We start from the raw sequence: 27,415 nt of genomic DNA on the forward strand, positions 1-27,415 counted from the left end.
AATGCTTCATAGTTGCCAGATTCCTTGTGGGTTTGCACCATTTTATACTTCCATCAGCAATGCATGAATGCTTTGACAAGAACAAGTGTTGTCAAGCTTTTGAATATTTAACAATCCATTCTTGGGAAAATGGGCTCATTTATTTTATAGTCTGAAATTATTTAAGTAATTTACTGTTCAACTGAACTACCATGAATACTTAAAACATCTCCACTCAAACCTGGCTACCTTAAAACTGGGATAAATAATATTACTTCTGTGTCTTTTAGAAATTATAGTTTATTAAAAAAAAAATGCGACAGTATCATCAGAAAGAGAAGTTATTAAATTCTTGTGATTTCATAAAGGCCATTTATACTTTGGTGAAGGACCACAATTATTTTAAAAGAAGAGAAAGTATTTAATTGAGGAGAAGTGTTGTTACCAATGACCACTGACTTACCTCATCGGGGAAAAGATGCAGCCTCTCCATCATGGTCCTCCTGTGAAGGTTTTTTGGGAGCATGCCATAAATAGCTAGTTTTACAATCTGGAAAAACACATAGTTAGGAGTCAGTAACATACAAATATGACTTGTGATATCAAGAAGGCAGATTTAATTAGACAATGATGGAAACCAGTGGGCTAAGACAATAGGTATATGAAAGGAAACAAACCGAGACCAGAGTCGTTATGTGGCAGCAATAGAAAAGGAACTTTTATTATTTACACATTACTATTTCTTTAGGCTCTATATTTGCTTAATTTATTTTTTAATTAGCAGAAAGGACAAAAGGAAGAGATTAAAAATATCCTATCTGTGTGCCAATTTTAGCTAGACTAAGAAGTTCTCTAAGCTCTTACAAACACCTATGGCTCAAATATTTATTGTGTAGTGACTAGAGCAGGAGGTTCCCACCTCAAACACTAAGCCTGACCATACAGACAGTTATGACACCGACTTGAGAGGTCGCAAATCTGCAACAGTGGTAATGGCTAACATTCACGGAACTTGCTCTGTGTATAGTGGTCAGTGCATTCATTACATCTGATCTTGTTTACAATGCTGAGCCTCACGTCACAGAGGAGGAAACAGATGTAGTGAGATTATAGAATTCCCCTGATATAATCTATATCATAAAAGGCCTGTGGTCGTCATGACCAAATGAGCAGTGGCTCTCGCGGTGGCCGGGGCGGGGCGCCGGCAGTGTTCGCAGACCATGCAAGGCATTGCAGGGCGCAGACATGGCCCTGATGGCAGGCTAGGCTAGGGGACCCTACATGTGCACGATTTAATTGTGCGCTAGGCCTCTAGTGTATCTATAAGTGTCCATGCTCGAATTCAAACCAGGCAGTCCAACTCCCAGAACAGACACACAGTACAGGAAATCACACCTTCATGTGTTTCTCTCCGTAACTTACCAGGAAGACAAAAAGTCTCTTTTCTCTACCAAACCCATTACCAATATGGCAAACTAACCTTTCCATGATTTACTTTTCCCCTTTGATGGTTATCCTCACTGTTGGTTTGAGAGTGATTTCATGTATGTTTTGTCAAGAGAAGGCCACACAGTGCCACCCTGTGTTCCATACTCTCCCGGGGGCCTCCTGGCATACAGTGTATAGTAATATAAGGTGAGTTCTTCACAAAACTGCTGATGGAGACATTTGGAGTGTTGTATAGATTTTCATCATCTGTACTCACATTTCAAGGATATAATTTCACATGCATTAAAGCTAAATGCCTTAAAACAATTCATGTTAGAACAGGGTTTCACTACAAGAGGATTTTCTGTTCCTTCTATTTTCTCATCAAAACCTTTCTACACATAAAAGCTAACGACATCTCATAAATATTCTCCATTTATTTTCTAGCTTAGTTCTGTTAGTACTTTATGTTCTGGAGACTTTATTTAAATATTAACATATTGTTAAAATTAAGTCATAGAAAATTCAGTTCCTCAGCCACACAGCCACTTTCCAAGTGGTCAAGTGCAACCTGTGGCTAGGGGTGACCATGTTTGACAGTGCAGACACAGAACTTTCCGTCAAGGTAGAGAGAGAGTTTTACTGGACAGCACCGATCTAGAAACTAGCCTTTAAAATGTTTAATGTTTTAAAAAGTCTTCTGTAGAAACTGACAACGTTAGAATTATTCAGCAACTTTTCTGGATAAGCAAGTCAGCAAGTCATTACATACTCAGAAAATCATCCCTTTAGCAATTTTACTCTATTAGTAGGATTACATGGCATTTGGCTTCCATGTTCTTAAACAATTTAGTTATACTTACTTGAATTAACAAGTTGGTATTTTAAAAATTTACTCTATTAAAAAATGCAAACATAACAGTCTACTTTAGAAAAAGTGAGAAAATGTGAAAAGGTTATAAGCTGAGAGGAGAAAAAGACAAATACACAAACATAAATATCCCCCAAATAAATATGACACAACATGCACATACAATCAAGTAATTCTAGCTATATAGACTTAAGCAAATGCTTTAAGGAATTCAGAAAGTGAAAAAGATAAAACAAGGTGAGTTTAAAAACATCACTTTTCTCAGATAACTGGTAACCCAGGGCATGTGCCATTTAATGCACACAAAATAACTTTATTAACTAGTTATAGGAGGTGGAGAAACATAAGAAAGGAACCATGTTAGAAGAAAACTGTAAGTACACAAAAGCTCTTAAAGAAACTAAAATATATGACAGAGGGATAAAGGACAGAAGGAAATGGCTGAATCAATATATTTATATGAGTTTAGAATGATCTAAGTGATTTAAAGTGCTTTGAAATATTTAATAACCTAGTAATAACTACTAAATGTATTAATTATGTATTTTACAAATACTATTCCATGAATACCAGAAGAATGCACTATGAAACACATTCTCTTACAAGTCACATACACTAAGTACTGACTCGCAAATTGTCTGCTGGGAGAAACTCATTGCTCCAGACAGACAGGTAGTGGAAGTAAAATCATTGACCTCTTCCTTAATATGCCAACACAGAGTCAAAATTAGGACTTAAAAAAAAATTAAGATCTTTTAACGAGGTGATAATTCAAATGGATTTAACTCTGAAATAGTTTCCAAGCCTCCATCCAACATTTTGTAATACATTTCATTCTTTGTTTATATAAAAAAAATGAAATTACTATGTTACCCAATGCCAAATTCTTAACATCAAAAAGTTGAATTATACTGCCTCCTAGTGTTCAGTGAGGATACCTGATTAATATATAAACTTTAATATTAAAACTATAATTTGTGTAACAGTTATGTACTATCAAAGTTTAAAAAAGAAACAAATAGTAAAGTTTCCTTAAGAAGGAAATTAAACCCAGAAGGAAGGCTGAGTTATATGAAGGGATTATAAGCAAAGAAAATCATTAAAAAAAAAAATAACTGTATAAAATAATAACAAGAATGTTGAATTGAAAGGATTTAAAAAAATCTTGACTTTGTGTGGTTAGCACACAATGCAATGTACAAATCTTGTATTGTAGAAATGTACACTTGAAACCTTTATGATTGTATTAACCAATGTCACCCTAATAAATTTAATTTAAAAATATCTTAAGGATAGGGAAAACATATTGATTGTGAGAGAAAGTGGGTATTAAAAACCTTCTAAGGGCCTCCTTGATTTGATTTGAAGGAAAGTAAATATATTGATTAATCTTAGACTTCTAATAAACTCTACCAATCCAAAAGAAGGTAAGAAAGTGAGGAAAAAATAAAATACAGCGCAGTAAAATTTAAAGTAAAACTATAAAATGTTATATTAGGTTAATACTATCAAATGAAGGTTTATAGAGCTACATTAATATTTTAAAAAGTAGACCTCAGGTTAAAAAGCATTATTGGAGATAAAGAGGTGCATACACCCTCATCAATTATTTAGGAAGATTATAATTCCAAACTTAAATTTTTCTACTGCTAAATCTTCAAAATATGCAAAGCAAAAACTGACAGAACTACAAGAAAAAAATTAGCAAATCTACAACTAAAATTTTAATATAGCGCTTTCAGATAATCAATAAATCAAGTGAACAAAAATGTCAGTAAGAATATAAGATTAGAATATAGTTGACGTATTTGCTGTAATGGATAAACATGTAGTATATATATCTTTCTCCCCAAGACATTTTCAGCAAACATATATTTTAGGTGTTCCAGCAGGTGTCAAGAAATTTTTTAAAAAGCATCACAATTCTTTGACTAAATGCAAAACATACAAAATAGTAATGTTAAAATATATAGAACTGAATGATAATAATACTTATCAAAGCTTGTGTGGTAGAGTTAATATGAAGAATTTATAGTCTTGAATGCTAGCTATATTAGAAGAGGAAAAAGATTGAAAAAGCAATGTCTGCTTTTTCCATAGGAGGGGCGGGGCGCGGGGCGGGGAAGGGGGACCCAACAGACTTACTGCCACTGGATCCTTTTGGTGAAGTTGTGCAGCTGTTACTTGTGTGAATCCACCTGGGTAGCTATTAAAAGAAGCAAAAAGAAGCAAAGACATTAAAGCTGGGAGTAGGCTATGGTATAGTATTCTTGAATATTCTTTTATAATATAAAATGATTTTTATTATGAAATTATACTTGCTTCTGGAAACTATGCTATTCATTAATGTCTTAAAAATTAAGTAGTAGTCTATGCTATATGAAATACTATTATTTTATGTGGGAAACCATCATTATTTCACAAAAAGTTCCACATCTTGGAAAATTTCTTGGCATAACTACTTATATTTTTATTGGAATTTAGTTATTCATCATTCACTCATTCGCTCACTCATTCACTTATCCTGGGGTAGTTTATCACTGTTTGAATTAAGAAAGAAAAAGCAATGGTAAAAATTCCCTGCCAAATTAGACTAAACGTCTGCATAAGCTAGTGGTCAAGTTTAGGGAAAACAATGGTAGACCATCTGGTTCTGAAATAAAGTTCAAACTCTAAAGAGGCCATGATTCTATTTCCTATTAACTAAGAGTTATATGTTGCCCCTAAGTAATAAAATATTTCATTGTGTTCAGATAAAAAAAATATATAAAATGTGTAAATTGGAAATTAAAAATGTATTTATTTGGGATAATATCAGAGGTAGCTCAGTCACTTGGATACCACAGATTAAAGTCTGGAATCTAGATTTCCTACTGGCTACCAGTCTAATATTAGGTAACTCATTTTACCTCTTTTTTTTTTTTTTACACATTTTATTGATTTTCTACAGAGAGGAAGGGAGAGGGATAGTTAGAAACATCGATGAGAGAGAAGCATCGATCAGCTGCCTCCTGCACACCCCCCACTGGGGACGTGCCCGCAACCAAGGTATATGCCCTTGACCGGAACCGAACCTGGGACTCTTCAGTCCCCAAGCCCACGCTCCATCCAGTGAGCCAAACTGACCAGGGCTAGACTTCTATTTTTGTATTCTTTCTCTCCATAGGAAAAAAATACTTTACACCTTCTACACTAAAGATTATCTATTTTTAAAACTAGGATGGCAACTTCTAAACCATAATCCCATTTACATTATATTTCAGAAGTTTGGACTTTATACTGAAATTCCGAGGAGGGGAACAACTTGAGTAATGCAATACTCAGTTGGCTTGTTTTCCAGCTCTTTATAAAAGTCAAAATTTTAATTTCAAAAACAGAGCAATGATTAAGTAGGGTAAATTATATTGTGCACTACTACACAGTGACTGAAAATAACATTTAAATTAAGTAAAAAAAGATATAAACATATATGTAAAATGTTTAGTTAATGGATGAAGATGATTTTTAGTTCCTTCTCTAAACTTTGTATTTTCTAACATTAGCATGCATTAAAACTTTTACAACTAGAAAGATAAATGCTGAATACATAATTGCAATAAAATATTAGGAGCATAATAAAAATACTGTGTCCAAAGTGTAAGTCAAGAGTCAACAGAAACAGAGAAACAAAAAGCAATGATTCTATCTAGAAAAGAGTGACCAAGATACAGTGGGGATACAGTGGGCCTTGACTTACGAGTTTAATTAGTTCCGAGACTGAGCTCGTTAACTCAAATTACTTTGTCAACTCAATGCAAAAAATCGGCCGAGAGACAGCTGGTATCTCAAAAAACTCGTTAGTCGGGACACTTGTAAGTCAAGGCCCCACTGTACTTGAAGTGAAGCCATATAAAGCACCGGAAGGAACCACAGATGTTTAAAGCCCAAGGAAAAGATAAACCAGTGGGCACCTGCTGCTGATGGTCTCAAAATTATCTGAAGAATGTTATGTAGAAGAGATATAATTATTTCATTTTGTTTCAAAGAGAAGAAATAAAACCAATGTGAAAGAAGGAGAAAAACAGACTCAATAGCATAAAGATCTTACTGAAATTTAGAGCACTTCAAAGGTGGAATGAATGGGCTGTCTTATGAGCTATGAGATTGGTATTATTCAAACATAGGCAGAGACACCTATAACTCTAAAGGGATGTTGTGGAAATTTTAGGTATCTTCCAAACTTGGGATTTTGCTCGCCACTAAAACATCTCAAGTACTTTCAGATGTTCAGGATGGTTCTGGAAATAGCAGATGAATTATAGGAAGCAGAAAGAAAGAAGTGAGAATATTGGCTAAAAAATGAGAATAATCTTGATTGGAAAAGTTCATGTGAAAAGTTTCAAGGATAAACAAATTCTGTTAGTAATAACTGTGATTTGGTCCAGGTTTGTGTTTTTTTGACTGAGTAAATTATACATTACCATGAGTAAAATTAGTATTTTTTTAAATGCCAAATTTTGAAAAGACATTTTTCTTTAAATAAGATCAATAGTGTTATTAAAGTAATACATTTCAACCGCCTATCTTCTGTGACAATGGCATCGTCTTACCCAGTATGTGAGGAGTATACTTTTTGTTCCCATTTGTTTCCAGAAAATGCTATGTGCCTTGTGTTCATTATGACAACATGATCACCACAGTCACCTAGATTTAAAAAGAAAAAAGATAAGATTTTTATATGAAAAATCTTTAAGTAAAAGTGACCTTATTTATAAAGCTTACCAAAGTCTAAACAACACATTAAAAATATAAAGGAAGTCACAGTACAACATCAACATCCTTGAATGGATTTCTGTTACTGCTTTATATAACATTTAAGTATAGAAAGAGTTGGCTAGCCATCTGGAAAATCTCAACACTGGAAGGTGAAAGAGGATTTAATAAAGATGCCAATATAAACAATACATCTTTAAAGGCAAATTATTGTTATTTCTATTATGTCTTTCTATTAATAATTTCACTTCACTAAAAATGTATTTATATTAAATGCTTTTAAATGTCTAGTATAAATTTTTCCTTAAAAACAGAAGAAAAAATGAAAACAATATGCATGTAGTTATAAAAAGCATATGTTTTGCCAATAGGTAAATTGAAAACAAATGTAAAACATCACAATTTATTATTCTTCTCAAACGTAGAGAAGAGTACTATGATCTTATGCTTAACTCCTAACCCAATGTTTTTCCCAACCATATTTAACTTGTTAAATTTAAACAGTCACTCTCAACTCTGCATTCATATAAGACAGGTGGGATGACCTGAAAATTAAAATATATGTATCAGACTAATTTTCCAGTGAAAAGTACCCCTAAGTTCGGCTGTTCATCTAAAAAAAAAAAAAAAAAACACCCAAAAAACAAAAAACCCCACAAACGTTAACATGTAAGTTTTCACGAGTTACTATATGGGACAAGATCAAGTAATCAGAAACATTTATTAAATGCTTATTCTACTAATAGAAAAAATAGACTTCAAAAGATTCTAGAAGCTTATTTATTTAAGAAAACACCACTGAAAAAATAAAAAGTATAAATAAGCATTGTATATGAAAACTAAAGATTGCAGTATGTGATTCTCTACAGAACTTGGACTTTGAATGAGATAATTTTCTGAGAGAAGTTCATAGTCTATACAGGACAAGGGTAAAGGAAAGAGGATAAAGGTGAGCTTTCTTCACTAGACTCAAAGGGAATCCAGAGGTGTGAAGGGAAAACCTGGGAAGCTTGCTGTTAGTGTGTCGAAAAGGATAGTTTGATAGTATTTGGTGAATTAAGTGACTAACGTTACTAAAAGTGACACATGGTAGGTTACTAAGGCAGTAGGGGTCAAATGAACCAAAATAACAAAGAGGTTGACGAGATATCTATATAGTTTCAAAGAATGTTGAAATACCTTAGCTTTCAGCCAGACATTTACAGTTGAAGAAGCTAAGGCCCATTAAGATTCAGTGATTTGCCAAAAGCTCACACACCAGATTACTTAAACCCTGTTCAGGATCTTTCCATGACACCTATTTAGAGGGAAAATGGAATCTTTAACTTTCCATTGAAGCTGAATTTATTTGCAAAATTAGATGGCAGAATTAAAATAATACAATAAGTAACATTTAAAATAGATTGACACTTAACTGAATAGCAAGAGAAAAATGGGCAAACTGAGTTACTTTAAGAGCATGATCATTTTTTTCCCCCTAAAAAGTCCTTAAAAGATTTAAAGAAATAGACAATAGAACCAGAGACACCGAAGCATGCACAGACTGATGTATTTCAGACAGAAAATTGAATGTCATTTTTCAAATAAACATTTTGCAGTGATTATGAGCAAATAATGCATGCTTAATAAATACTGGTTAAGCCAATAAATGTTAGAAATAAACTAAATACACAACATATTTATAAATTGAAAACTGTTTTCTTTAAGTTTTGATTTTGGTGACATCTTGTGGACAGGGCAAGTTTTGCTGATGTAAGTTATATATTAAATTTAGTGTGAAACAAAACTACAATTCAACCTTTAAAAATGTAAATTTCTAATTTCATAAAAAAGTGATTCTCCTAGAAAGGGATGGCCTGACAGGCAACCAGGAAAGTTCTGGTGTTCCAGCAGAATGATAACTCATCAGTGTGTAAGGAACACTTCTGTAATAATGGCCTGCTTTTCAGGAAGCAGAACCTCCATTTAGTGACAGGTAAGTGCTATACCTAAAAAAGGAAATTAGGTCACTACTGCTAACTCCACTTTCCCCCAAATTTTGCATCATTTGCATTTCTACAAAGACAACCTAAGAGATCTTGTTTATCACTTTATTGATATCACTGTAAAGGAGTCAGAGATAAAGCAAAGACTCCTAACTTGAACAACTAAAAAAGAAGAGATGCTATTAATTGAGATGGGAAAAAACGGAAGAAACAGGTTGGTCGGGATGGAGAAAATCATGAAGTAAAACATCTTCAAATGAACTTATTCTATTGCAGATGTCTGTTAGACACCCAAGATTTTTCTGAGTAGAAATTTGGCTATGTGGAGAGAAAAAAAAAAAGAGACCAAGATGGCGGCATAGGTAAACACCGCAGACTGCTGCCGCAAACAACCACTTCAAAAATACAACTAAAAGACGGAACGGACATCACCCAGAACCACAGGAAGGCTGGCTGAGGAGAGACTCTTCAACTAGAAGGAAAAATAACAGCACACCGAGGCTCAGAGGAGGCGCAGTGTGGAAAAAACTCAGGTGCGGAGGTGCGCGCGCAAAGCGGGCTGGTGGCTGAGAGCGCGGTTGTCGTTTTCGGTCAGGGGGGAGTCTCAGACTCTGAGCTCCAGATACGGGCGAATCGCTGGGGACTCGGACCCAAACGGGAGAAGCGGGAGTGTCTGGCATCAGTTGGAAGGCAGCTTTCCCTCCGAGGTTTGCAGCGGTTCCGGGGGTTCTGAGAAGCAGAGCCTCTGGGAACGGGACTGAGAGGGGCCATAACCGCTCCCTCCGCCCGCCCTGCCCTGTTGAGCCCGCCCCGCCCAAGCCCTGCGCAGAGCCATTTGCCAGATCGCCTCAGGCAAAGGCTAGATTAGCACCTCCCCAGAGGACAGAAGTTTTCCGCGGCAGACACAGCTGATTCACACAGCCAGTCGGCCTGGTGGTCAAATCCCTCTAGTATTAACTACAACAATCAAGGCTCAACTAGAACAAGACTGCGCACAAAGACCACTAGGGGGTGCACCAAGAAAGCATAAAAAATGCGGAGACAAAAAAACATGACAGAAATGGAGGATATAGAGCTAAAAATCGCAATTTTGAGGGCTTGCAAAAATGTGCTAGAAGCTGTCAATAAACTTGAGGAGAGAGTCACGAAAACTAATGAGACCCTCGATGCTATGATAAAGAACCAACTAGAAATTAAGCATACACGGACTGAAATAAAGAATATTATACAGACACCCAATAGCAGACCAGAGGAGCGCAAGAATCAAGTCAAAGATTTGAAATGCGAAGAAGCAAAAAACACCCAACCGGAAAAGCAAAATGAAAAAAGAATCCGAAAATACGAAGATAGTGTAAGGAGCCTCTGGGACAGCTTCAAGCGTACCAACATCAGAATAATAGGGGTGCCAGAAGATGAGAGACAGCAAGATATTGAAAACCTATTTGAAGAAATAATGGCAGAAAACTTCCCCCACCTGGTGAAAGAAATGGACTTACAGGTCCAAGAAGCGCAGAGAACCCCAAACAAAAGGAATCCAAAGAGGACCACACCAAGACACATCATAATTAAAATGCCAAGAGCAAAAGACAAAGAGAGAATCTTAAAAGCAGCAAGAGAAAGAGACTCAATTACCTACAAGGGAATACCCATACGACTGTCAGCTGATTTCTCAACAGAAACTTGGCAGGCCAGAAGGGAATGGCAAGAAATATTCAAAGTGCTGAATACCAAGAACCTACAACCAAGAATACTTTATCCAGCAAAGCTATCATTCAGAATTGAAGGTCAGATAAAGAGCTTCACAGATAAGGAAAAGCTAAAGGAGTTCATCACCACTAAACCAGTATTATACGAAATGCTGAAAGGTATCCTTTAAGAAGAGGAAGAAGAAAAAGGTAAAGATACAAATTGTGAACAACAAACATGCATCTATCAACAAGTGAATCTAAGAACCAAGTGAATAAATAATCTGATGTACAGAATGAACTGGTGATTATAATGAATCAGGGACATAGAAAGGGAATGGACTGACTATTCTTGGGGGGGAAAGGGGAATGGGAGATGCGGGAAGAAACTGGACAAAAATCGTGCACCTATGGATGAGGACAGTGGGTGGGGAGTGAGGGCGGAGGGTGGGGTGGGAACTGGGAGGAGGGGAGTTATGGGGGGGAAAAAAGAGGAACAAATGTAACCTGAACAATAAAGATTTAAAAAAAAAAAAAAAAAGAAAAGAAATTTGGCTATGTGAGTCTGCAATATAGGAAAAGGGTCAAAACTGGAGACATAAATTTGGGAGCTATTAGCATAGAGATTATACAGGGTGGGTCAAAAGTAGGTTTACAGTATGAAAATAATACAATAATTAATAAATAATAATACAAGAATAAACAGGGTTTCATGTATTCACAACTGTAAACCTACTTTTGCCCCACCCTGTATTTAGAGGCATGAGGCTTGAATGCGATCACATAGAGAATGTGAAGAGGTCCAAGGACTGGGCTCTGGGACACACCCAATTTTTAGTGGAAGAAAAATGACTGGGAGTTCAGAAAGTTGAAGAGAGCAAAAGGGAACTGGGAAAATGGAATCAATAAGGGGTGAAGAAAGAGGAAGAATGGCATCCCAGAAAAACAGTGAAAAATGTGTTTTTAAAAAGTTCTCTCCATGAAAATTAGCCTGGACTCCTCACAAGATTAATTGTAAGAAACAAATAAGAGAAGGATTATACTAGATTAAAAGACACTAAAACAAAACATAACTAAAGGCAATACATAACCCTAGTTGGACCATAGTTCAAAAAAGTAATAGTTAAAAAAAATATTCTTGGGACTACTAGGGAACTTTGACACTGCACTGGATATTACACTGCATAATTAACTTATTTATTTGCTTATAACAGCATTTGGTTACACAGGAAAATATATTTTTACTTAGGGACATATGCTAGAGTATGTAGGGAAGATAATAATAACATCTTCAACTTGTTTTCAAATGACTGAGTAAACCATATATGATAAAATGTTTAGAACTATGGAATCCAAGTTAAGGGCATAAAAAAATTCACTGTACAATATTGAACATTTCTGAAAAAGCTAGAACTTTCATAATAAAAATTAGAAAAAAGTAAAGAATAAACAACCCAGTTTTAAAAAAAGAGAAAAAGACATGCACAGATATTTCACAGAGGAGGAACTGATAAAAGGCTAATAAACAAATGAAGAGATAGCTGCATTTGTAATCAGGGAAATGTAAATTAAAACCACTAAGAGAGAGCATTTCACATCTAGTGTTCAAAATTATAAAGAATGAAAATATTCAGTGTTACTAAAGATGAGGAGTAAAAGAAACTTACATGCTGTTGGCAGGAGAGGACATTGGCATAAAGACTAGCTAGCTTCCCAGGCAGCTTTGAACCCAGAAATTCCTGTTTTACTGAGATGTCAGATAAACTCTTCCATGTGAGCACCAGGAAAAAGGTATAAGAATATTGAAAGCAATGTTGTTTGTAATCGCAAAAATAAGTTGGAAACTGAGTGCATGGGTATTGAGTTCATTATCATCATTAATTTTCTTTAAAATAATACCTATATTTATATAGATAGATACATCTCTTTCTATCTCTTTGTATACATATTTCATGATACAAAATAAAAAGGTAATTAAAACTGTGATCAACCACAACAAATATTGTTGACAGGTCAAGCAAGATGAGGAATGACACCTGGATCCAGCAGGTTGAACAGTGATGAGCCTAGGTCAGTGATGGTGAACCTTTTGAGCTCGGCGTGTCAGCATTTTGAAAAACCCTAACTTAACTCTGGTACCATGTCACATATAGAAATTTTTTGATATTTGCAACCATAGTAAAACAGAGACTTATATTTTTGATATTTATTTTATATATTTAAATGCCATTTAACAAAGAAAAATCAACCAAAAACATGAGTTCATGTGTCACCTCTGATTCGCATGTCATAGGTTCGCCATCACTGGCCTAGGTTAAGTGAAGTCAATCAAAATTATCTACACTAATAAAAGAGAAACATGCAAATTGGTGTCACTCCACTATGCCCACCAGCCAATCAGAGCAACTATGCAAATTAACCCAACAAAGATGGCAGTTAATTTGCATAGGCAGGCATGGAGCGAAGAGCGAAGACTGAAGACTGAAGACTGAAGAGGACTGAAGACTGAAGACTGAAGACTGAAGACTGAAGAGGCTTGGCTTCTCCGCTGCAGCCGGACCAAAGGCCTGGGTCCTGGGTGCTGGAGGAAAACCGATGCCAGCAGCCAGGGGAAGGAAGGCCTATTGCGCGAATCTTCGTGCAACGGGCTACTAGTCTGTATATATAATCTCTATATCTAAAAGGCTAATATGCAAAGTGTTCCCTCAGGAGTTTGACTGCGAGACCGGGAGTTCGATTGCTTGTTATGACATGCACTGAAGACCAGGGAGCAGCGTGGAACATGGCAGGTGACCAGCGGCAGTGGGGCACTGAGGCAGTGAGAGAAGGAGGAGGCGGGGAGGCGGGGAACCTGATCGGCCCTGATTGCCAGCCAAGACCTAGGGACACTACCTGTGCACAAATTTCGTGCATCAGGCCGCTAGTCTATAATAAGCAGAAGTCTTTTAGTATGAAAGCAAATTGTTTTGTTTTGGAAAAAGGATACAGAAAAGCAAATTTATTAACTTAAAAAAGCAAAAAGTAAACTTTCCATGCCTAGCTAGTTCTACATACCTTTCTGGAGGAAAAGGTTTTTAGAAGAGAGGGCAAGCTTATTTGCTCATTTTTAAAACCTGTCCATTCAAACATATATTGCTGTGTGAAGAAACATGGATAGAAATTAACATATAATTTATAGCCCAAATCAGGATATTTCTGAGTGTGAAAGAGGGGGCCACTGATAATTTTCCTGGGGCAATGGTATAAACTGGGGTTGTCCCAGGCAAACTGGTCTGTATGGTTTTCCTATGAATAAGCCAGATTCATTTTAGTGCTCTAGTAGGTTTTTAGCAAGAATGAAATAAACGATCATCAGGAAAAAAAGAGGTCCTTAAAAGCAGCCCACTCAAACTACTTCAAGATTCTATTCTGGCATGTAAATTGTGGTTAATTTACAGGTCTAAATGATACTCACTCAGTTGATGATACACAGGTTTATGCAATCCTTGAAGTTTAATTGATGCCACAGCAGCAAGTTTGCCAGGGGGCTGCATTTTCCCATCTAAGAGATACCAAACTCGAGCAAAAGTGGCCCATTGCTTGGAAAAACAGAAGAGGAAACAAATAAAATTCTAATTAAAATAGAAATAATTATTATATATCATCAAAGAACAATACGATAATTTTCCTGCCTGCTTTTCTATTAGTAATATGCATCATGCTTTATTAAAAATATTCCAAATATTTATTTCCCTTTACATTATGACTTATATTTTTTATCTGGCATAGCAGAAAACCTGGAAGGGTAATAAAAAGCCTGTATGAAGTAGAAGATGTGTAGTGAATTAGGAACTGAAGACTATTCAGGAGTTTAATTCAAAGAGAAAATTAAATAGCAGAATGTGGCTGAATAAACGTAAATTAAAAAAAAAAACCTGCCTTAGACATATTTAGGCTGCCTTAGGCATAGATCACCATCTTTTCAGTGCCTTCAAATTCGAGGACACCTACAGCCCAGAAAGATCTCGACCAGATGCTTCCTCTATGCACATACACAAGCAGCTACACGATGCTGGAAAAAATATAACTAGGCTACTTGTTTCATTTTCAACTTAATAATCACAACCTCAAATCAGCCTATAAAACTGCTACCAATTCTGTTTTTTCTCCTGTTCTCATTTTTCTAGTCTCTATTTAGTTTCCCTTGCATATGTTTTGTCTGATTTGTCCCTATTTTATATATTTTGATGCCACTGTAAATGCTATTGTATTTTTAATTGAAACTTCTAATTGTTTGTTGCTACTATATAGAAATACACTTCACTATTATATATTGGTCTTGTATCCTGCAAACTTGCTAAAGATATTCATCAGTTCTAGTAGCTTTTTGTAGATTCTGATTTTTTTTTACATAGATGATCATACCTTTTGTAAATAAAGACAGCTTCTAGCCCAAAGCCTTTCCCTACCATTCTCAGCTTATGAGCTAATAAAACAATTCAAACAGCAGGAATTCTACAGCACAATCTTGTTTCTTCAACAAATTGCAAGGAAAAGGGACCTATTTATTAAGAGAGACTTACCAAAACAACAACTTATTGCATTTTTGGATCCTAATCCACAGGGACAAACTGTAAAAATATTATGTATTTGTATAATACACGATATAGGATAAAACTGGAAATTTAAGCATACTGGATATTTGATGATATTAGTTAATTTTTCATTTAGCTTTGATAAATGATATTGTGATTTTCTTAAATCCTTGTCTTGTAGAGAACATTGAAATATTTACTAATGAAATAATGAGTCTCTTCTTTACCTCAAATTCAATAAGAAGGGAAGGAAGTCAATGGTGGTATAGATGAAATTACATTGGCTATGAGTTTTCTGATAGTGGGTGACATCTATTTTTGTAGATGATTGCAATTCTCCATAGTAATTTTTTTTTTTAAAGCAACTCCTGACCTCACTTCTCCAACAGCAACTGCCTCATTTCTTTCCTTTCCTTTTTCTTTATTAAGTTTGTCTCTCCACATTCTCTTTTCAACCTACTCCAATCTGGCTTTTGTTCTCCCACACCTATCACTACCCCTCTACTGCCTGCCAAAGTTACCATGACCTGCATGCTCCTAAATCCATAGGTCAATTCTAAGTCCTCCATACAGTTGATCATTTCCCTCTCCTGGGTATTCTTTCTTCACTTGGCTTCCAGGACACCACCCGGTGGTGTCCCCCCGTCCCCCCGCAGCCCCACTTTGCTGGTTGTCCCATTATCCCCTGCCTCTGACATGTTGAAATGTCCCAGAACTCCGAGATAGGCCCTCCTCTCTTCTCTATACTCACTCCCTCAAAGACTTCATCCAGACCTATACCTTTATTTATTTTTTTAAAAAATATATTTTATTGATTTTTTACAGAGAGGAAGGGAGAGAGATAGAGAGTTAGAAACATTGATGAGAGAGAAACATCAATCAGCTGCCTCCTGCACATCTCCCACTGGGGATTGTGCCTGCAACCCAGGTACATGCCCTTGACCAGAATCGAACCTGGGACCCTTCAGTCCGCAGGCCGACGCTCTATCCACTGAGCCAAACTGGTTTCGGCTAGACCTATACCTTTAAATGCCACATGTTTGCTGATTGAGACTCCCAAATTCACATTTCTAGCCTGGACCTCTTCCCTGAACTCTACACTTGGATCCAACTGCCCTCTTAACATCTGCATTTCAGTGCTGCTTAAATCACATGTAGCAAAAGACTAGTTAATCCCCCAATCCAATGTAGACCAATACAGAAAGAAAAAAAAACTTTGATAAAAAATTAAAATGCCACAATGCCAAACTATTATCCAACTTTTAAAATGTTTGATTTTAATTCTTGTATTTACCTCATCAGGGACAGGTAACAATGACCTGTCCCAGGAAGGAATCACACTTGGAGCAGAACTGGGCTCAGAGGCAACTTAAACTGAAACACAAAACGAACTGCTCTTCCAACTGAGCCCTGCTCCAGTCTTAGCCTTCCCCACCTCAACTGATGGCACACCCTCCTGGCAGCTGAAACAAAAACCCTGGAGTAACCCTTGCTTCTTCTTTTGCTACCCTCCCACCTGCAGTCCTTCAGGAAATCCTATTGGCGCCACCATCAAATAGAACCTGGCCATTTTTCACACCACACGGTTACTAGTACCTTGGTTTGTGCCACCATCATGGCCAGCCTGGATCACAGCAACCACCTCCAAAGGGATTCTTGACCTCTAAACAGTCTATTTTCAACCCAGCACGCCAGAGTGCTCCCTTTAACACATGCGATCATGTTACGCCTTGGCTCGAAAACCTCCCATAGGTTCTCATTGTACTCAGTAAAAAAAAAACAACAACAAATTCTGACAATGATCTACAATGCCCTACCTACGTGATCCATCTTATTACCTCTCTGACCTTCTCTCCTAAAACTCTTGTCGGGAACAAAAGACATGGAAAGGGCTGCTTGAAAAGAGGGGGGAACGAATACAAAGAGAACACGAGCAAGTAGGGGCCAGGGCCACGACCCTCTCATCTGTGCTTCCGAGGTACCCCCTGGTCCAAAGACTCGGCTTCCTGCCCATTCAGCTTCACTAGGCCAGCTGCAGCCACTGACTCCTCCTGCCAGTGTAATGAATCCCATCAAGCCACAGAGTCCGAGCTCACCTGGGGCGCCCTAGAGAAACTCGACATGCTACCCGACTCGCAGGGCCGTCCTCCGGTCTCCGGAGTCCGGGGCGGTCCGCGGCATCACGGGCCCGGCGGGAAACGCATCCAGCCAAGCAGGACAGTTCCTGGGCCGGCCAGCACTCGGCCGCTTCTCCGCTTTTCCCGGGTCCCCTCCGACCTTCCCACGCCCGCTATTTCGTTACGAAGGAGGAATTCATGCGGCTCTCTCGAGAATAACTCCCGAAATTCACTCCTTGCTGGAAAAGCTGCGGAAAACCAACGGCAAGCACACAATTTCCAGCCGACCTCAATAGAAGGGAACCGGAAGTGCGTCAGCGGCGCGCGGCTGTTTTGATGTGGGATCGGGGCGCTGAAACCCGGGCGCAGCTGGGGAGCGATGGATCGGTACCTGCTCCTGGTCATCTGGGGGCAAGGAAAAGTGCCCTCGGCGGTGGGTGGGCAGCCGGAGCGCCCGCCAGGGTCGTCGTCCTCGGAGGGAGCCGAGAAGCAGCCCGGTGAGTGCTGGGCTGAGAAAGCGCGGGAACGGCTGTCGGGGGAGGAGAAGGGATGGGAGTTTGCTATCAGGTTCTGCTGGGGAGGAAACTATCGAGTTGTCCCAGGCAGCTGGGACTCGATCGCGGATCGAACTGATGAGGGCTGACATGATTCATTATCTTCCTGGAAAAGCAGGGCCACCTTGGTGGATGCAAGATTTTGGCGCCCAGAAGTTCTTGGCAACAGTACAAATTTCATTGAATACATCCTCTGTGCTTTTGTAATGGAATTTCTGCTTTTTGGAAATATTTGCATTCCATAGGTGTATCTGTCTCTTGTGTTGCAAAGGCAGGCAGTACAGAAAAGAACACGATGGAAAAGACTCTTAGTCTCTTAGAGTTTACATCCTAATGGGAGGAGACATCCAACACATAAGTAAAAACAAAAAACAAACAAAACAAATCATAACTTTAAAACATTTTGAACTGTTGGAGAAGGCACTGCTTTTGGTGCTCCTGTCTAGACCCGGTATTGCACTTTTTATTTGTTTGTTTTGACCAAGCAGGCATTTTGAGGAGGAAGTGTATGTGGCTGTGTATAGGGTGCTGTGACAGGGTTTCCTTTTCAGCATAATTTTTCTTTGGGGGGAATTTTGGATATGTCACCTGGCTAGCATGCACAAACCGGGAGCGTTTCATATTTTCTCCGCTTGCTTTAGATATAACAAAACTTGAGCAGAGCATATTTCTTTTACGTTCAACATGTTGTTCAGGAGAGTCTCTTATGGTGAAATTAGAATAGGCCTAGAGATTATGTAACTCTTGAGCCCATTGAGTTAGTCTGTCATTTCCTTTTCAGACTGGACAGCAGCAAATGTTTATCACCTTCTGAAAAGAAGCATTTGTGCTTCAATTAATCCAGAAGATAGTACTTTCCCTGGTAAGTACAGCATGAATCCCTCTTTTCTCCAGCACAGCACTTATTGGTACTGGAAATAAACTTTTCTTTTTTGTTTGTTTTTATTTTTTAATCACAGTAGCTATTTTTAGAATCCATTTACTAGCACATTAGACTTGACTTGAATATCACAGCAGCTTTATCACTTTTTTTTTTGCTGTGCTTTTTTCTTTTGTCAATTCCCTCTTCCTAGTATCTATTTTGTAAAATATCTAGTGGATTTATCATAGGAAGACAGAAGGCAACGCAATTACATCTTTTGCCATCTCTGTGCAAACAATATAATTGGTTATAGGCCAGGGGTGGGCAAACTTTTTGACTCGAGGGCCACAATGGGTTCTTAAACTGGACCGGAGGGCCGGAACAAAAGCATGGATGGAGTGTTTGTGTGAACTAATATAAATTCAAAGTAAACATCATTACATAAAAGGGTACGGTCTTTTTTTTTTTTTAGTTTTATTCATTTCAAACAGGCCGGATCTGGCCCGCGGGCCGTAGTTTGCCCACGGCTGTAATAGGCACTTAGCATCTTCCCTAGGTCCATGAATTAAGCCTCGATTGCTACATTTCTGCTTCTCTCTCCATTGAATCTAATTTGTATGCATAGCTCTACATTCATGCTTTTCTAACACTCACCCTGGGGAGAGCCTTAATTTCATATCCACTGTTAATATTCCAGCTCCAAGGAGAGCATCCTCCTTGTCTTAGGTTATAGTTACTCTTTAACTACTCCCTTTCTAGCCAGACCTTCTTGGTCTTTGAAGAGAGCATTTAGTTTTCACTAAAATGACTTGCACAGTTTTGTGTGAATTAATAGGAATACAGTGGGTTTTTTTTCAACATCTTTATGGTAGATTTTATTGTTTCAAATGATGATTAATAATAAAGATTTTAGCCCTGGCCGGTTTGGCTAGTGGATAGAAGGTCGGCCTGTGGACTGAGGGTCCTGGGTTTGATTCCAGTCAAGGGCGGATGCCCGGGTTGCAGGCTCAATCCCTAGTAGGGGGCGTGCAGGAGGCAGCCAACCGGTGATTCTCACCATTGATGTTTCTATCTCTCTCTCCCTCTCCCTTCCTCTCTGAAATCAAGAATATATATATATGTATATGTAATATATATATATATATAAAGTATCCATGGTGAGTGAATATGTGTGTGTATAATGCACATTATATATATACGTATATATATATAATATTACATATATAACTTGGACTACCTATATGTATCAAAATTATATAATTCTCTAAGTATATATACTATAACATCTGCTTAGTTGTGGTATGTCTTTCTTCTAATAAGTGTGATTTTTTTTCAAGCCTGTTCAGTGGGCGGTGTACTTGGCTCCAAGAAGTGGTTCTTTGCAGTGCAAGCCATATGTGGATTTTATCAGGTAATATAAATTTAGAAATATAGTCATTATTGAATGTCTTTATTAATATAAATAATTTCACAGACTCATCATTTAATGCCATCTTTTGATATATTAGTTTTGTAGTTCTGACTGGGAAGAGATACATTTTGGTACAGAAAAAGATGAAATTGAAGATCTTCTACAAACAAATATCGAAGAATGTCTGAGTGCTGTTGAGTGTTTTGAGGAAGAAGATAATAATAGCAGGGAGTCCTTATCCTTGGCTGAGTATGCTTATATGCTTTTTATAGTATCTTTAGTTCACATTAGATAGTATTTTAGCGATAGAATGAAGATTAGATATTTTAGCAGCTATAGTAGAGGATTTTAGTTACTTGACACAACTTCTCATTTTGGAAGACATTAGACGATTTGGGTCATTTGAGTAAAATTCTTTAAAATGCAAAAATTGGAGTCAGATAATACTTAGCTTTAGCTTACATAATTGTAGGAACCATAAAAAGTGATATTTTATTTAATATGCCTGATAATTATATTTTGTAATGAATAGAACCTTTAAGGTTAATAACTGGGCATTCAAAAACTATCATTGTTATTTTGCTATTTCAGGCTGAAATATTATTTCTTCAATTTCTATATATCTCCAGTATTTTAAGTACCTTTAAAAATTCATAAAGAGTTTTTGAGGATTAAATAGGTAATTGAGTTCACTTTTAGTGTTTTTTTTAAAATTGTACAATATATAAGCTGATTCAGGTGATACAAGTGGTGATAATTTTTTTTTTCATGAAATATTCTGTTTTGACTCATAACCAGTGCCTTTTATTTTAATCTCCCATATTGCATTACGAAGAACCACTTTTATTTACGTTAGTAGTCAATTTATATTTCAATAAATTGTTACAGACTTTTAAAAAGTTTCAGTTTTCTATTTTTAGGTCACATTTGTTTGTACTGATTGCGAAGGGAGACATTGTAGAATTGTGGAAAGAACCTTGAACCTTGACACATATAACTAGTGTCTAGTTACATGATTTTGGGCCACTTAACTTCAATGGTCCTTTGTTTTCTTATTTGTAAAGCGTTGAGATCCTTTCAAAGGATTCTAAGGTATTTTCCAGCCTCAGATCACTTATAATTCCTTATGTTTTCCACCACTACTACAAGATGATAGACAAGCCTAAAAGCAAATATTTCTAGTAAATGACCTACTAATTATTTCCACAAGAGGGAGCTTGAGTACTATACTTTATCATAGATGCCTTATGTTTTTTAGACAGTGGTGGGTTTATAATAAAGGATTTAAATACCTTTATGATTTATAATAAACTACTTTGTGAAAAAATTCATCATATGGATCAAACTAAAAGATTTTGAAGAATTTGAGTAGAGCTTTATATTTCCCAGTCAGGGCTCTTATATGCAATTCAGAGCAAAGCAGTATCCTTTATTAAACACTTAGCAAATACCTTACTTTTAGGATTCAAAATAATGCTTGGTCTATTAGTTATGATTTTTATTTAATAAATATGTTTAATTTAGGGAGCTTATCTTTGTTATTGTTTGTTTTTGGGTATGACTGAGAAATTGAACTCAGGATTTGCATCCTGTCTTCCACACCTACTAATTACGTAACTTTAGGGAAATTCTTTTAATTAAGGACCACAATAGTATTATAGTAGTACATCATGGAATTATCATGAGGCTCAAATGAGATAGTGCATCTAACATACTTAACAGTATCTAGCATGTAGATGCATTAGTATTTATGATGAGATGTAATGTGTATGTGTTTTTGTTTTTTCTAACTTACCCTTTTATTTTAGTCTATATGAAGAATCTGCAGAAAACTTGCATCAGTTATCAGACAAACTTCCTGCTCCTGGTAATGTTTTATGACTGCTTTCAATAATTTGTATCATATCTTACACTTTCTGTGAGTGATAAATTCAGTCTTTATCCTTGGGTTGTCACTTTTAACTTTGAAATTCAAAATGAAAAATAATTTCTTAATTGAAGTTGATACAAAGTATAGTTTACTACTTTAATAAAATACATTCTGGAGACATTAGAGTTCTCTTATTTGTTTTTATTTAGTGAGACAAAAATTAGAACTTAGAAAATGAAATACCCATCTGTTTCCTATTTTATTTTTTACTGAAGAATCTTTCCACTACATACCAGTGTTTTACAGAGTATGTTCTATAGAACATTAGTTTCATACACAACTCCTGGAGGAAGAAGTTCTTTCACCTAGATAATTTAATAACATTCTTTTATGCTGTGAAATCGCTATATATATCAAATTTAAAGTTGTGCAATAAGAGAAGCCACTGATTTAGCATTTTTTTATAGAACTATTTTATGATTTAGCATTTTTTTATAGAACTATTTTATAGAATCATATTTTATGAATACTGTGTCATACTAGCTTTAAACTGTTTTTGTCTTAAATTCCACTTTCTTTGTGTTAATCAAATAGCTGGCATCTAAAGCTTAGTATAATTTGCTTCCACAAATAAACTTTCAAAGAGCTTTCTTTGAATGTTTTTCTTATTCAAGGTCATTTATTAAGCAGATATTTGTTGTCAATTATATGACATGCATTGTAGTAGGAGCTGAGTATACAGTGATGAATAAAGCCTATGCAAGTACCATGGGTTTTATAGATCACAGTTTGCTCCTTATACTCAAGATCATATTTTAGTGTAAAAGATTCTGCATGGAAATAACTGAACACATAGATATCAATTTTTCTAAGCAAAATGTGTCAAGTTCAAAATACTGAAATATACAGTGAGACAAAATTGTTTTGGAAAATTATAATACTTTCATTATCAAATTTTTATTTTGCTTCTGTTTCATTTTGATCTGCTTCTTCAGTAAGTTCATAATTTTATAAAATGTAAAGTTTCATGAAGTTATCTTTCTCAGGAACCAGTGATGTCAGTATAATTGCGTTTTCTGAGTGTTTTTGCTTTTTTAAAAAGAGAATTTATTTGAACATTACAATTTTATACTGATTCATTCCCCTTTCTATAACAAAGTTAAGTATAGAAAAATGTGATGAAATTGCACAGGATTGTTTTTTCTCTGTTCAGTACAATAGTATTGATGAGAGCAATGTGTGTAATTAACCACTGGTGCATAATTGACAAGTAGTTGTGATGTAGTTAATTGTTTTCTCGCACATGATAACTATTTCAAAATAACATGGCTTTGAATCAAATGATGAACATTTAAACCTTTTTAGCTCCTAAAGATGTGTATTGTTTTGAAGAATTTTAGAAATTAAAGCTAAAATTTTCCTTTATCTTCTAGATAAACATAATAGTCAATCGTTCATGGTACTGTTTTAAGGTAGTTCAGATCTAACATTTTTATAAAATTACAAAAATGCCTTTTTCTCTTTCTAGGTAAAGCAATGATAGACATAATACTGTTGCCCTCTGACAAAGATCCTCCTAAATTAAAAGACTGTTTGCCTACTGTTGGAGCATTAAAACATTTAAAAGAATGGTATTCAGCAAAAATTACCATAGCAGGAAATCATTGTGAAATGTAAGTATCTTTGTTCATTTGATTACTGTCTTTGTTGTCTTTTTACAATTAATATGTTATCCTGTTAAATAGACTTAGCATTTGAAAAAATTTTAATGTGACAAGATAGTTTTATATCATACTGTGAATGGAGATTAATTGAAAAAAAATCTAGATTTTTCTTATTTTGTACTTGTACTTCTGGTATGTTTAAGTTTTTAGTAAATATTATCAATGTAAATATATATATATATTTGCATTAATTTTCACAGTGTGCTTTTAAGTAGGATTGTATTATCCATTGAGCACCATAATGAATACTATGGTTACACTGGATTTATAATGTTATATAATTTTTTTTTGCTTTCTGTGTCAATATAGAAATAAATATATACTGTTGTGGTCTATGACATTTTAGTAAGGCTCAAGTTCTATTACAGTTTGATCCTTAAAGAGTATTCAAATTAGATTTATTAACTTCATGATTTTTTTCATTCAACAAGTGTTTACTGAGCACTTTCTTTATGCCAAGCACAGCAGTAGATGCTGCTGAGTTAAAGTGAGATTTGATCTTTTTCAGTGAGGTGAGAGAGAAACAGGAATGGTAATAGTCATGATAGTCTGTGATAAGTGCATATGGGGACAATTTAGGAGATTAGTTCTCTTTTTTAAGATAAGGAATCGGCGAGTCAGTGTGTTTATGTGTGTGTGTGTGTGTGTGTGTGTGTGCGCGCGCGCGCATCTGATACACTTAAGCCAATACATATTAAGGTAAAGTCTCTTTCTTCACCTGTAATATTAAAGGTAATAATTCAATGCCTGGGATGTTAGGATTAAATGAACATGTGATAGGTGATAGTAACTCACTCAGAGGCTGACTGAATGGGTATTCTATATTTTAAAAAGTAGATAAAAGCAGCAATATGAACTTTCATTTTTGCCTGTTAGGTTTGTACTTAAACTATAACCATTAAATCTAAGTAAAATATAAAACCCTATATTTAATTTTAATCTTTTACTTATAGAAATTGTCAGAAAATTGCAGAATACCTTTCTGCTGATGTTGTATCTTTAGAAGATCTCGGGAATGCTGTTGACTCAAAGGAATTATGGAGGGGAAAGATCCAGATATGGGAAAGAAAGGTAAGTGGATTTTTCAGTGATCAGAGTTTGCAAAGCAGTCCTTTCAGCTTTATTTATAACACAATTTAAATGAATCTTAGTGAAAATGTACCTTATAAAGATGTTCTAGAATAGCACTGTAAATAGAACTTTCTGTGGTAATGGGAATGTTCTATCTGTGCTTATGCAGTATCCTACTGGCCTCATACTGCTACTGAGCACTTTATATGTGACTATTCATCCCAAGAACTGAGTTTTTAACTTTATTTTCTTTACTTAATTTAAATGTAAGTAATCACTGTGATTATGTTTTGGACACTATAGTTCTAGAATGTAATATATATTTTTTAAATATAGAATTTGACATTAGTTAACTGCATGCTGTTTAAGCATCTTTATTTTATCACATACAAAGGAAAATTATTTAGGACATAATCTCTTACCTATAATACGAGTTTAGGTAATCTCTGTCCTCTACTAAGCAGTTCTCTGATTTTGAGCAATTTTTTTAACCTTGCTGGACCCCAGATTTCTTAACTGCAAGTTGAGACTATCAGATTAGTTGGACTTTCTAATCTTAAATTTCTCTGAGGTTTCAATTCTGTTTGCCATTTCTTCTATGGATATGTTTGGTGTCTTTTATAAGTTGTGCCCCTGTTGAAGTAAATGTCCTACAGTTTTGTATATAGACAAAACTAAAACCAAGTTTCTTAATATTTGTTCAGGGTGACGTGGAAACATGAGTAGGCGCTTGCATTCCTGTAAAGGTTTATTGCACCTATTACTAGTCTTTTTTTCCCTTTTCAATTTATTCTTAATAATAGTGTAATACAATCTCTAATAAGACAGCAGGAATTAATGCGGCTGGGTCCTTATTGATTTGAATGCTTTCTCATCTTAATCTTGGGAAGGTAAAATCTTCAGGTAAACTTTTCTTCAGTGGTTTTTAATTTAATATACTAGGTGTACTGGTTCATAATGCGGATTTTTTTCAATAGATGAAGTTACACATATGTTGATATATATTCGATTTGATATGTATGCTATTTTGTTGTATTGCTCCTTCAGATTACCACTTGTTCCAATCGATGGCACACGCACTTTCTGAGCAGCACTTCAAAACATACGAAGAAGTGGAAAATTGGGTCTCTGGATGGTCTGCCTCAAAACAAGAAAAGTTCTATTGGGACGGTATCCACAAATTACCTGAAAGATGGGGGAAATATGTAGCTAGCGATGGACATTACTTTGAATAAAGCACTTTTGATGTTTCTGTTGAAATGATCGTGTTTTCTTTGATTACAAAATCTGCATTATTGCGGTTAATAATGCAAATTAATTATTAACTGGTTAATAATGCAGATTAATTATTAACCAATTAATAGTTTGGATTAGCTATTAACCAGTTAATAATGCAGATTAACTATTAACCAGCAAAAATGCGGATTAACTATTAACCCGTTAAAAATGCAGATTAATTGTTAACCGGTTAATAGTGCGGATTAACTATTAACTGGTTAATAATACGGACTATTAACCGATTAAAATGCCGATTAATTATTAACCAGTTAATAGTGAGGATTAGCTATTAACCAGTTAATAGTTCAGATTAGCTATTAACCGGTTAGTAATGCAGATTAACTATTAACTGGTTAAAAATGTGGATTTTGTGATCCAAAGAAAACACGATAATTTCAAGAGAAACATCAAAAGTGCTTTATTCAAAATAATGTCCATCGCTAGCTACACATTTCCCCCATCTTTCAGGTAATTTGTGGATACCGCCCCAATAGAACTTTGCTTGTTTTGAGGCAGACCATTCAGAGACCCAATTTTCCACTTTTCGAATGTTTTGAAGTGCTGCTCAGAAAGTGCGTGTGCCACCAATCAGAACAAGTGGTAATCTGAAGGAGCAAGGTCTGGTGAATATGGTGGGTGGGTTAATACTTCCCAGGCAAGATCTTTTAACGTGTCTTTACCTGGTTTTGAGGTGTGTGATGGTGCGTCATCACGAAGCAAAATTACTTTGCTGTGTCTTCTGGCACATTCTGGTAGTTTCACGATCAAAGCCTGGTTCAAATTGATTATATGTTGTCGGTAGCGATCAGTATTAACGGTTTCACCTGGTTTTATAAGTTCATAATTCACCACACCTTCCTGATCCCACCAAACGCAGAGCATTGTCTTCTTTCCGAAGCGATTTGGCCTTGCAGTCCATGTTGATCGTTGACCTGGATCAACCCATGATTTTGTGCATTCGGGATTCTCAAAATAAATCCATTTTTCATCGCCAGTCATAATTCGATGCAAAAAAGACTTTCTTTCATGCTGTTGAAAGCAACATTTTACTGATGACTTTTCCGTTTTCCATTTGTCTTTCATTCAGTTGATGTGGCACCCATTTTCCTACCTTTAAAATATTTCCCATTGCTTAAAAAGGATAAGAAATTGTTTGCTAAACAACGTTTAATCTTTCTGCAAGTTGTTTTTGAGTTTGACACACATCTTCATTTAGACCAGCATTCACAAGTATGTTGAGATGGAGCATGTTCA

At 35.9% G+C, this 27,415-nt stretch overlaps 2 protein-coding genes across 6 annotated transcripts in view; one reads left to right on the forward strand and one right to left on the reverse strand.

Moving 5' to 3' along the window:
* MRPL13 (mitochondrial ribosomal protein L13) overlaps nucleotides 1–17,702 on the reverse strand; it is a 29,694-nt gene extending 11,992 nt beyond the window's left edge. For all 5 annotated transcript variants that reach the window (XR_314692.2, XR_001360534.1, XM_005885865.2 and 2 more), the window contains exons 1-5: nucleotides 17,371–17,702; nucleotides 14,155–14,278; nucleotides 6,868–6,961; nucleotides 4,424–4,484; nucleotides 443–529 (exon numbers count right to left, since the gene is read on the reverse strand). Coding sequence is in view for 3 of the 5 variants with exons in the window: in XM_005885865.2 (XP_005885927.1) it covers nucleotides 443–529; nucleotides 4,424–4,484; nucleotides 6,868–6,961; nucleotides 14,155–14,278; nucleotides 17,371–17,397 (393 nt within the window). In the remaining 2 variants the exon portion in view is untranslated. The remainder of the gene's footprint in view (nucleotides 1–442; nucleotides 530–4,423; nucleotides 4,485–6,867; nucleotides 6,962–14,154; nucleotides 14,279–17,370) is intronic.
* Nucleotides 17,703–27,415, forward strand: part of MTBP (MDM2 binding protein) — a 52,639-nt gene continuing 42,926 nt past the window's right edge. The window contains exons 1-7 of the mRNA XM_005885864.2: nucleotides 17,703–17,888; nucleotides 18,727–18,807; nucleotides 20,145–20,218; nucleotides 20,316–20,467; nucleotides 22,027–22,085; nucleotides 23,617–23,761; nucleotides 24,766–24,883. Of these exons, the coding sequence (XP_005885926.1) occupies nucleotides 17,771–17,888; nucleotides 18,727–18,807; nucleotides 20,145–20,218; nucleotides 20,316–20,467; nucleotides 22,027–22,085; nucleotides 23,617–23,761; nucleotides 24,766–24,883 (747 nt within the window). The 5' untranslated portion in view covers nucleotides 17,703–17,770. The remainder of the gene's footprint in view (nucleotides 17,889–18,726; nucleotides 18,808–20,144; nucleotides 20,219–20,315; nucleotides 20,468–22,026; nucleotides 22,086–23,616; nucleotides 23,762–24,765; nucleotides 24,884–27,415) is intronic.

This window comes from Myotis brandtii, unplaced genomic scaffold (genome assembly GCF_000412655.1).
Source record: "Myotis brandtii unplaced genomic scaffold, ASM41265v1 scaffold931, whole genome shotgun sequence".
NCBI classification, from domain to species: Eukaryota; Metazoa; Chordata; class Mammalia; order Chiroptera; family Vespertilionidae; genus Myotis; species Myotis brandtii.